Here is a 12,696-nt window from a genome sequence, read left to right on the forward strand (position 1 = left end):
ATCATTACTATGTAAACATATTCTAAAACATGAGTGTTACTTTTGGGTGTCACCCCCAACTAAAATCAATGTTTAAAAAAAATAATTTATATGTTTTGTTTAAGAAAGATGATATATTTTAGTTAGATACTTGATGATTTTTTTATGAACATGTTTTAGGTCAATTATATATTTTTTCTTCGTGCGAGTTGGGTGTTACCCCATCAGCTCGGGTGTCACCCCAAGATGGGTGACATCCGGGGCGGGCCGCACCCCCCGCCCCCCCCTTAGTACGCCACTGATTAGATCATAAACTTAAAACATTTAAATGCATTCAATATTGAACCTTTTAAAAGGCTATAACTAAGCCACTTAAAAATATCTGAACGACGTTTTACGAAACGTACTTTTAGGTGCTGTCAATAACTATGAGATGCCACTAATTGGACTAAGAATTTTCATGGTGAACGGAATGCATTGCAAAATACGAGTTCCGACATCCAGGTGCAAGGCTCAAGCTCTGCTAGCAAGAATGCAAATATATGGTCTCTAACATGCCCTGTTCGATCCGGATAAAATTGGAACAAATGTCAGCCGGGCAGACAGCAAGGGAATATTGTAACAGGTTGTAACTAGTTCGGGTGACGTTGATTTTTCTCGTTTGTCCCAACCCCACTATGCTATGGTGTCACAAGTTTTTGTTCGAAGCCATCTGTTGAAGTGCACGGTGAACAGTGAAATAGATGCACACTGAAGAATAATTCTTCACAATTATTGTGAAATTATTATATCCAACAAAACATATAAAATATCCCATAAATTTGATCTGATAATTTTTCCTAAAATTAAGAGTTCTTGTAGTTTAACCTTTGTATCGGCTGGATAAAATAAGGTTGTCCCCGTTTAAGGACTAGCCTGAATTGAATTCTTACAAAAAATGGCCGTTCCAACTTTCAAGGGTGGCAACCAATTTTTAAATTTTGACCATCTGTTGCCCCACTGTTGTGTGTGTGCGTGTCCTGTAACACAAAATCCCCTCTAACTTACCTGCCGCACCGTACCCTGCGTTTCCCCCGGCACGTGCTTTGCGCTGTGGATCAGATGACGGGCAATCAGCGCGTAGAAGATTCCAATGATGCACAGTGGCACCGCGTAGTAGGCCAGAAACTTTCCCAGTACGATACCGCGGGCGTAGTCCGGGCCCCACTCGCCCGGAAAGGGGTAGCAAAAGTCGATCGTCACGTCCTTGTTCACCACGGCCGTCTGCGCCCCGGAACGGTCCGTTTGTCGACACGCCGATGGTTCCGGTTGTGGGGGCAGAGTGCATATTGAAGGGATAAAAAAAAGTGGTCTATGAGTTGATAAAAGGCCACCGCCACGGTCATGAAGGATTTACAATTTGGATCATGTCCGCACTCTTACATGCGCATTGGGGTGATACAAAATTTATATTTTTAAATGTAATTCTAAATGGGAAAAGTATTCGACTGATTCTTGCGAATATTGATGTTTTAAAAGTTTTGTTTGATGAGTATCTTGAGCTTTACTCTCAGATGTATCATATTGGCAATAAAATCTCCTCAAAAACGGCATCATGTATCACCCTTATACACACAAGTTTTTAAAACAAAACCGAATATACATGAAGGTCAAATTAAAAAAATATATGAAAAGATGTTTCAGGCTGTTTTACGTAACATACAAAAAAAAAAGGTGAATAACCATCAAAAGAATTCCAAGTAATGATTTCGTGTAATAATTCATCAGATTTCGGAACATCGAACATAGAACACCATGCGTCTCTAGCAAAATGTACTTGGAACTCATTTCTATGGATAAGCATGGTACTTTGAGTTCGATCAATGTATCGAAAAATCACAGCATGGAATTCTGCTTATGGATATTCATAATTTTTTATATGTTACCTAAAGCATCTAAAATATGCCTTATATTTTTTCATGGATTCGAAAAAAGTGCCATGATATCAGTACAAAGTCACTCCGCCGAACGGTAATAGGCAACAAAGACAGCAAGGATTACATATTCGCTGGTGCAATCAATTTCTCTGCCCCTTGTTGTTGTTGTTGTGCTTACCCGAATGTGCGTCCCCATGATGGCCGGAATGGCAAACACAATCGCCAGCACCCAGATCATGACGGCGATGGCGATGGTCATCCGGGTCGCTTTCCGTCCACCGCCTAGAAAGGGATCTGTAGCTGTAACACAATTATGCACGGAGGGAAATTTGCGAGGGGGTAGAGCAAGGTTGGTATGAAGAAGGTTACAAACCATGTGCGTGGAACTTCCGCAGCGGATCAACGATGGCGAAGAACCGGTCACCGGACAGGGCCGTCAACGTGAACACCGAAACGCCAATCGAGACGTCCTTGATGAACTCGGACGAGGTGCAGAGGAGACTGCCCCAGGGCCACGAGTCCAGCGTGTAGACGATCGACGTGAACGGAACCGTCGTCACGATTAGGAGCAGGTCCGCCAGGGCTAGTGACAGTATGTATCTGGGGAAGAAAGGACAGGACAGGACCAAACAGAAAACAGCATTAATTTATGGCGGTGGCGGCCAATGAGGTTTAAGTTTAGCTGCATTTATTGAACGGCAAAAACTTTCTAGCAAAGTGCGAGAGCTAGTGGCGGTGGTAGACTTGTGGCGCCAAATGCTGGTAGTTGCAATCAGCTTTTCCAAGTTTCTTTATTGTTGACCCGTATTGTGCGTCAGAGGATACAGGAATGTTGATTATATCAGAGTGTTGGTTTCAATTGTTATATTTGTGATTTATTTTTTAAATTTAAGTCGGATTAAAGGTTTGCATCCGTTTCCCATGTAGGGGAAATATACCCTTTCTAATCAAACACCTTCGTCATATGGAGAGTTTGATGCTCGATTAAAGCTCCAAAAATACTATTTAGGCTATAAACTTACCAGCAACAGCACCGCCTCGAGTAAGCACGCAAATTTATGCCATTTACTGGCCAAAAAGATCAAATTTAATGCACTTTTGATCATAATTTCTATTTTGCGAGACCATTTCTCATCATTTTGGATGGCACACACATCCACACGCAAGATCAGAGGTTAACTGCTTAACATTCCAACGCCCAAGGCTCCAAAAAAGTTGGAACGGTAACTTCAACTCGCTGGTTCTCGGGCATAACTCAACCAATCAAGATGATTCTTCTTTCCAGTGATTTGTTAGGATGTCTAGATGGTTCTATAACTTTGCAGAACTTAATTTGATCAAATCTGTAATTTTTGCGATCAAAAACATCGTTCCAACTTTTTTTTTCGCGTGTAAAAAAAAATTCGCCAAAAATTCTGCGGAGGCAGTCGTTTTTAAAAAAGGTGGAACGATGTTTTCGGTCGCAGAAATAACAGATTTGCTCAAATCAAGTTCTGCAAAATTTTAGGATCATATAGACATTCTTACAAATCACTGGAAACAAGAGTCGTCCCGATTGGTTGAGTAATGCCCGAGAACCAGCGAGTTGAAGTTACCGTTCCACCTTTTTTGGGAGGCTTGGGCGTCCGTGTAAGTTGGACATGCGTTGGGCGTTCCAGTGTTAACGAAAGTCGCCATCAATATCTTTTTACTTGCGCTAACGATTTCAAAGTGCTTAAGATATAAAATTGCTTCCAACTACCGGCAACATGTTCTTTTGACCATTACTTAGTCACTCACTTGAAAAATAATCCCGAAAAATGTAAATAATTAGCAAGCACCATCAAAAAAAACAAATGCGCTAAGTCTTCTGACGTTTGAATTTTGAATACCCATTCCAATCGAAGGCTGAAGAAAACCGAGCGAGGAGCGAAGGCAAATAAAGAACAAAGGGGGGCCACCAACACCACCAACATGCTGGTGCATCGCCTGTTGAAGTGAGCAAGTGCTGCCAGGAAACTTTCGCTATAAATGCTACTTTTCGTGAGTGTTCGCTTAAAATTTCATCAATTTTGGCAGTACTAAGCAGACCCGAATAAGCGCTGGAAGAAAAAAAGAACTAAGCTGAAAAAAGAAAAATGGGCGTGGCCCAATGCACTCGACTGATTAGAATGCATTTTTGAAATATTTTTTTAAATGCTTGTAAAAGGAATAGCATAACTTTTAATAAAAGTGGAAATAAACAGAAATGTTCACAAAAAGTTGCTCTACTCGTTGGTGTACTTGGTTTTAGTGAATTTCAAGGAACAATCCAGATTATTCAGCATCATTCACACACGATTGCTTATTAGGCTTAAAATGGGCATATTTCCCCTACTGTCAGTTGGGGTTAGATTGGGTCAAAGAAATTTTTTACTGTTTTTGCAATGTTGTTTTTGTTAAAAAATGACCCTTTGATAAATCAACCTTTTAAAATATTTTGTTTGTAATTGATCTAAAAGTATTAATGCTCGATTCTTAGAGAAGCTACACGGAATTTCAATTATTTGAATTTTTATGTGTTTTTTAGTTTTTTGTTTTCATAGTGAAAAATTTAATTTTTATTAAGATGCAACAATTGAGTTATGCTTCAAATGCGTTTTCTAGCAAAAATCAAAAATCAAATTATTCGCTCTACAGCGTTGCCTTGGCGTTCTCGATTGCGAGATTCCTACTCGAAACTAGGTGTTCGAAGGCTTGATTGTTGAGGCAATTGCAAACCTCTTTTTACACCTAAGCTTCCATCCACCCCGGGATTCGAACTGACGCGACCTTTGGATTGTGAGTCCAACTGCCTACCAGCGACTCCACCGAGACAGGACCTAGGGAGACGACTCCTACACCTGGACTGAGCTAACGACCTAACCTTTTTTTAGGTTAGTCCGGGGCCAACATTTACTTCCCTGTCCGACGGAAGGCGTGATCAGACAAATCTCGTCTCGAAAAATGCCACCGGGACCGTCTGGGATCGAACCCAGGCCGACTGGGTGAGAGGCAATCACGCTTACCCCTACACCACGGTACATTTGCATGTATAGAATGTAAATCTAAAATATATGGAAACAACTCAATTTTTAAGAAGCGGCCGCGTGGTCCCGTTTGATTGGTTGCACACACACACACACACACACACACACAATACGCGGCAATTTTAACGCTTTTATCAAGTTTTAGAACAAAATATGTTTTTTTTGAAAACAGACCATTTTTCAGTAAATCGCAAAACACGAGATCTAAACGATTTGAATGAAAACATTATTCCTGATGCAAAACCTATCGAAATCCGGGTGAGCCCGAAGATTTCCGCCACATCGCCTTTTTTGGGGCATACTAATATAGACTGATATAGAATCCAAGAATCAGACTAAAATATATGTTGCAAACGTAAAAAACTTACAAGATTGTAGAAAACATTATTGAGAATTTATAGAACTTCAGTCTAACCCGATGAATAAAACATTTTACAAATAGTTGTCCCAAATTGATATGCTATATCTGAATTGGATATTCCCCATTAATCGCATCAATATATTTCAGGACACTACGATAGTAGCACGCGATATGTAGGAAGGTAAAAGACTTGTTTATCGGTAATTACCTTCCTATTATCGTCATGTTGTAGTGCCCCCACAAGTGAACATTTACTGAAAGAAACTTGGCCAGAAAGGCAGCATGATGATGCTCTTGGAACAGCACCTCATGAAAACACGCATCGGTGAACTTTTGTATTGTGGTGAGATATGCTCGTCAAGATAAGCTTATTTATCGCTCATTTGAGACTGGTTTTTCCTCCTCCCACACACACATAAGCCTACGTGTTGGGGTTTATTGTAGGTTGTTTTATTTGCAGGATGTACTTAACAATCTATGAAAGGGGATAAAAATGAACGTGCTCAAGTTATTTGAGGAAAATGTTGTGTTAAAGTTTTGTTTTTTTAATGCTGTTTTAGATTTTAAGTTAGTATTTTTTCTAACATTTGTAGCAAATTTTTTACAGAAAAAACAAACATTTTACTTGGTTGTGGATTTGATGTTTTTGTATGTTTTATGCATCGACTCATGAAATAAGTTAAATAATCGTTGATACATTCCTAGTATCGATACAATACGGAAGTTCATCAACGGTAAGTGTTATAAATTGTATTAATTATACAGACAAATGAGTTTCAAATGTTCACGTAGAATGCCTAATTACATCACAAGCAAATATATATTATTAAGTTGTAGGATGATACTTGTAGCTACTCTAGAGTTTAACAATTGAATGAGCAGTATAAAACAGTTAGTTTTAATGAGCAACAATATTATAGTTCACAATGGCATATAATTAAATTAAAACAAATGAAAATCATCTTTTTTGTAGCTTGCATGCCATTGTGAACTTCAACAATTGAAAATAATAATCAATAACATTATTGATTTTGTTATTGTGCTCCAGTTGTGGTGAAAATGATGAAAACAACTATAGTTTCCTTTATATCTGGGCACATAATGTCTGAAAGTCAAGCTTTTCAGTCAAAGTGAAACACCCGCGTGGTTTAAAACTTCAACAAAGCTCAATTTATGTCTCTTCTACCCCATCAAAGCCACCTTCTAATCTGGTTCAAGTTCCACAGATGAAACAAACTTGCTCTCTCTCTCTTGCTAGCAATGGTTCCTATATTTTGACGTGTTTACCCGAGAGCTTCTTAGCTTCACGCGAGTAAAATTCAATTTCACAGCAATCTGCTCCAGCTAAAAGAGGCAGAACCACCACCCCCCGCTGATAAGCAGATCATTACTCATTTTGCTTAGAGAAGTGTCACGTGTTCGTCTTCCGGCTTTAGACCGGGAGAAGAGGTTACGGTTAAGTACATGCTTGTCAACGTAACTAAATTAATTTCCGGTTGGCATGTTAGCTTTTGGAATTTGAAAGGCAGAATCTATTTATAGAATTTCTAATGGAAATGTGAAACAAAATCAAAGAAATTATTCGTTGGCTTTCGATTAACCGCAGATAATCGAAATCGCTCTCAGTAAATGAAGCTTAAATTAAACTCAAGAGATGTAGGAAATGATCGAAAACAAAAAAAGATTCGCCAGAATATTTCCCATGTCAGGGAGTGCGGAAATATCTCTCTCGTTTGGCACGATTCATCAACGTCAACGCGTTTTAGCTCTGGAAAGTTTCCTCCCAGAAAATGATGGAAGGGTACATGTCGGTCGGTCTTTAGCTGCTTCTTGAAAGACGAAGTTGCTGTTAATTTTAGCCGCAATCAGTGAAATGGGCGTTGAAAGACTTTCAGAAAAATTGTTTTCTCGTTGCCAAGGCCGGCTTCTTCTGCTTCTAAGGTAGGGTTCCCTTTGTTCGGATTATCCTTTTGCTTTTTGTTGCTTACTTTGAGGTTCATATCAAGCACCATCGTGTTTAATTTCTTAAAGATTTAAGATTTGACCAGACAAAATGAACATCTTGCTGATCTCCATAGAATGATACTAAATTCCCGTGACATCGTTGAACTGGTGCCAAAAGTCAATGTATCGTACAAACCGGAAGAGTGCTGTTTTTGAAGTTGTTCGGCCAGTTTTTCCACATGCCGAAAGCGGTTCAATTCAGATAATGGCTGATAGCTTGAAGAAAGTCTTACTACGATTAATTTTGTGATACAATTTTAACAATTGTTTTTAATACAATTTCTTTTTCATTATCTTTCATTTCAATCATTATCAAATCAAGAAAAAGATTTTTTTTGCGGTACTGTACATCGAACATTTACTAAAATGCTAATTTTTTTTTTTTAAATAAAACCGAATTTGCTAAACATGATTCTAAGCGATTCTAAACGCAGGGGAATGCGTTTTTTTTATTAATTTGAGCTGATTGTACTTGAATTTCCACCTTGAAAAAAATTTACAGCGTCCTTTGATAAACCACACGGCGTGGCTGGAGCAAATGATTATAAACCGAGATACCGCATTGGATATTTATAGGTAGAAAGTTGTGATTTACCGGCCTAAATTTCTATTCTAACCGTAAAAAATTGTTTTTGAAAAAAGCAGATTTCACATTTTTCGATCTAATTTTTAACTTATAGGTTGATCAATTTGTATAAATTATTTGTTATAACAGATTTGAAGAGAAAATTCTTATCTGAAAACCCTTTTAAATGTTTGTAAATCTATTTTTTTTGGTCAAAAGCTATTCCATTTTAAAGATATCCGTTTTAAGAGACTTTCGGGTAACCGTGATGTTACTCAAAAAAACAGCCCTAATATGGTTGTGTTGAAATTAAATATCTGTTGACAGTCAAAATAGGATTACAAACTTTGAAAAAGAGAATATTTTTTTTTCTGAAAATCTGCTTTAATAAATTTTGTATTAAATACATTTATAGTAACTAATAAATTAAGTTTTAAACAAGATTGTCACTTTCTTCCCTTAGCCGAAAATCCCTGATTTTTTTTAATATATATTTGGGGACTAAAATATTCATGGTTGGGGGGGGGGGGGGGGGGGGGTGTTTGTCAATAAAAACAACTGAGGAATTGGTGATGTTTCCCGAGATTTGAACTTCCCGGGAATCGAGAGTTGAATTTTGCAATTTCCCGAGAATTCCCGGGCCTGGAAAAATTTAAGGTGTTATAATAATCATAATATTTCAATGATATGTTGGCAATAATTTTAAAGAAATTTTATTCATTTACTAAATAAATTGAAAATGATTTTTTGGAACTGGTGGACTTGCACGTGCACATCTAACAACATTAACTTTTGTTTTAAATTGAAATGGCCAAACTTGCTGCTACTGCAGAAAGGATAGACATCGCATTTAAAAAAAAAACGTATGCAACCATACTAGATGCCAAATCTACAAGAAGATCTTGAAGATAATGTTGGCATTCTTCAGTGTAGAGCAGACGAATGTCCTCGCCGTCTTCACCTACATCTTGGTGAACATCCCCTGAAATTCTCGCAAACATGACTCAATCTTCAATCAACAGTCTTAATATTTACATAGTCGACTTGGTACGGTAAAATGATCAAGCGCAAGTGTACAGTGATTTTAGATGATTATCGAAATTCCTGTGCTTGTGAAGTCTGCTACTTCTTCAGTTATCATGAAATCCAAGCACAATTATTAGCAAACTGATTAGGCATGCTGTGCATAGGGGAGAGTGGGGAGACTTGATCCCCTTTTTTTGTATCGCACATAACTCTGTCAATTTCTCACAAAACTATGATCTTTTTGCATGAATTGAAAGCTTAAACATTCAACTATGTTTTGCTGATAAGGGTATTTCATCAGATAAACTCTTCGAATAATGCCAAGCGTTTTTAAAAAATATTTTAAACCGGCATTTTCAAAATGTTAGGGGTAACTTGATCCCCCTTTCAACATTTTGAAGAAATCTTAAGCAAAATGTTTCTTTTTCATCCAAACTTTTAATTTTCTATAAGTTACAGCAATTTGACATAAAACCTGTACGATTGTGTTCAATATATAACAAGTTTAGTATGTAAAATATTTGAAAACTTAAAATATTATTTTTTAGAACAAAATTAAGCATGTTTACAAAAGCTGGAAATTTTTGTTTACAAAACTTTTGAAAAAAAGTTCAAACTGCAGTAAGTTATGTACAACTATACTAAAGGAAACTATGTATGAAAGCCCAGCCCAATTAATTAATCTTGAGGCTGATTCCAGTGACTGTAAAAATGCAGGGATCAAGTCTCCCTAAACGCACTTTTTTCAACAATTGTTTGTAAAAATAGTCTGACGATAAATTTAACATAAAATGCGTAAGTGTTTTGGAGTTGATAAGTTTATCAAGCAATTCATGTATGAAAAATATTTTTTTCAATAATTTTTGAGTGTTTTCTCTACATATCGAAACAAAGAAAAAAAGATCTCTTGGAAGTTTTTTGCAGCTCGTTATAGAAAAATGTGTGTAACTCAATCCAAACATTTTTTAATTTTTTTCTTTGTTTTCTACAATGAGTTTTAGTTAATTTCGCACAACTTTCTAGAACAAAGCTAATTGTTTTACCCACATGCTGACGAGATACAGGCTTGGGATCAAGTGTCCCCGGGGATCAAGTCTCCCCACTCTCCCCTAATGGAATCTTTCATAATGCCAGATTATAGGTGGTTACATCACTTACTGTTAAATCATCAGTAGTGTTTCACCATGTGACGCTAATGAATATTGTGTTTAGTATCAAGTTGCTCACGGTGTGGCGTCTGTGTTGCTCTATCTTGCCGCAGTAGCTTTTTGCAATATTTGGTTCCACCATGAACTACATAATTCTACAAACATAGCACAACGTCAACAATTTGTTCGGTACAGTCATGCTAAGCAAAGGATCGACTTTGTTCAACGACGTATACATGCAGAGTACACGGAGAAAAAAGAGTTCCCAAAATCGTGAACAAGCGTTCATGAAAATGGGAACCACGAACAAAGCGTTCAAATGCCATGGTACGTTTTTCAAAATCGTACCATGGAATTTGAACACTTTGTTCGTGGTTCCCATTTTCATGAACGCTTGTTCACGATTTTGGGAACTCTTTTTTCTCCGTGTATAAATCGAAAAGCTTTGCATCAGGAAAATTAGTTCTGAATGGCAATAAACGAACAGCAAACTCACTATCCTACTAAGCTATATAGTGTAATGTCCTTGATACCAGGAATGAAAGCCAAGCAAAGCTCAATAAATCTGGCGTACAGTTGGTGGCACTGGCACTGTGGGTACTTACGTGTTGGGCACATTCCGCATGGCCCGGTGGCGCAGAAACACGATGATAAGCGTTCCGTTGCCCAGGACGCCCACGATGAAGATGGCCGCGAACAGGATCGGCACGATGTACGTTTCCGGGCGGCGTTCGTACGGCGTGTACGGAACTTCCGTCGTCGAGGACATGTTCATGAGTTCGCCACCACTGCTGGCATCACTGTAGTTGGAGAGCAGTGTTTCCAGCAGGGTTAGCTCGTCGCCGCCCGTGCTGTAACTATTGCCACCCTGGAACAGGACACTGCCGTACACGACGTCTACGTCCGCATCCACGGGTATCGTTCCGTTTCCGACTGCTTGGGCGGCACCCCCCGGGCTCGACATTATTTACGCCGTCGGGGGTGGTTGCCAGATGGTGCGAAAAAATGACACACAATTTCTCTCTTGTGCGCGTTGCGCGCCCTTAAATGGTTGCGAATTATGACGTGCCAAAAGCTGACGCCGCCGTCGTCGTGGTCATGATGAAACTGAAACAATGGATTAGAGAAAGTGAAAATGTCATTAGTGAAATTGGGAGTTTTTACGTCTCATTCATGTTAAAATTCTGCAGTTAAATTCAACGCTGCATCCGACCCATTTTACACCCCTAGGGTAATCAGCGAGAATTTTCCAGAGTGTTTGCTCTGCAATCGTGCCAACCCAAAAATCTTCAAATGAATAATAGAGAAATTGAGTTTTCATGCTTAAGCTAGAGTTAAAGTAAAATGCTACGGGTTTTAGGATGATTCTAGCTGTATCATGTGCTTCCTCGAACACATTTGAAATTGATATTTTGATGGAGACGCGTTGTACTTGGTATTTTGTTTGAAAAGCCCCCGAGCTTATTTTATACAATGCATGGTGGGAATTCTTGATGCCAAACCTTAAATGCGCCAATAGAGTATTGTGGAATGCATGAAAAAAAAATCACTGAAATTGTTTTCAGGATTTGTTTTGTTTTCTTAAGATCTACTCAAGCTGGAATTAATAAAATTAACTAGACTGATCATGAAATAATAACATGTTTGGTAAGTAATCGATCGCTTTACAGCAATTAAAAAATATCTTATTTAAAACTGAAACGCCAATTGTGTGTCCAACTTACAGGGACGCCCAAGCCTCCCAAAAAAGTTGGAACGATAAAATCAACTCGCTGGTTCTCGGGCATAACTTAACCAAACGGGACGATTCTTACTTCCAGTGATTTTTAAGAATGTCTAGACGATCCTAAAATTTTACAGAACTTTATTTGAACAAATTTGTAATTTCTGCGATCTAAAACATCGTTTCAACTTTTTTAACCTCTGCGGATTTTTTGTCGATTTTTATTTACACGCAAAAAAAAGTTGGAACAATGTTTTTGATCCCAAAAATTACAGATTTAATCAAATTGACTTCTGCAATGTTTAGGATCATCTAGACATCCTAAAAAATCACTAGAAAAAAATGTTCCGTTTGCTTCTGACCTGAAATCCCTTTTGGCCAAAAGATAGCACGACAAGATTGAAACTTCTTTCATATGCAAAGTGACGAAAATGCACGGAGTTTTTTCGTTTTTTTAATATCACAGGATTGAAATCAAATTTCGGGGATCTGTGAAGGTCAAAGGTGAGGCATTGTGATCTGCACAAATGGCGTTCTTAACTCAATTTGGCCCAAAATGCACGTATGAAAAGTTAGCACGACGGCGACGAAATGTTAATCTTGAAGGATATTTTCTTACTTTTCCAAACATGTAATTTTTTTTTTAATTTGAGCTTGAGCATGACAATGAGCTTGGTTGACTTCCAAAGAGCTGCTACTCCGTTATTGACAGATCAGCTAAAGTTAAACAATGAATCAAAAATGATCAGTGGGAGCCAACCATCCGTTCACTGGTTAACCTCTGAAGATCCCTACTTTATTAGTCAATACCGGCGCCCTCCCAAGAAGCCTGCAGTTCAAAGAAAGGGAGGAATGTTAGTCGGATAGTTGAAGTTGCAGACTCATCAAGCATACAGCTTTTCGCTATGTACCTGTTGATACCGCATG

At 38.2% G+C, this 12,696-nt stretch overlaps 1 protein-coding gene across 2 annotated transcripts in view; it reads right to left on the reverse strand.

The window, feature by feature from the left end:
• Positions 1 to 12,696, reverse strand: part of LOC120419951 (neuropeptide CCHamide-1 receptor-like) — a 92,985-nt gene that overhangs the window by 24,870 nt on the left and 55,419 nt on the right. Inside the window, exons 2-5 of one of the 2 annotated variants that reach the window (XM_052708859.1) lie at positions 10,652 to 11,153; positions 2,269 to 2,495; positions 2,074 to 2,189; positions 1,027 to 1,242 (exon numbers count right to left, since the gene is read on the reverse strand). In XM_052708859.1, the coding sequence (XP_052564819.1) occupies positions 1,027 to 1,242; positions 2,074 to 2,189; positions 2,269 to 2,495; positions 10,652 to 11,010 (918 nt within the window). In that variant the 5' untranslated portion in view covers positions 11,011 to 11,153. The remainder of the gene's footprint in view (positions 1 to 1,026; positions 1,243 to 2,073; positions 2,190 to 2,268; positions 2,496 to 10,651; positions 11,154 to 12,696) is intronic. The other variant, XM_039582811.2, reaches the window with a different exon arrangement.

This window comes from Culex pipiens, chromosome 2 (assembly GCF_016801865.2).
Source record: "Culex pipiens pallens isolate TS chromosome 2, TS_CPP_V2, whole genome shotgun sequence".
Taxonomy (NCBI): Eukaryota; Metazoa; Arthropoda; class Insecta; order Diptera; family Culicidae; genus Culex; species Culex pipiens.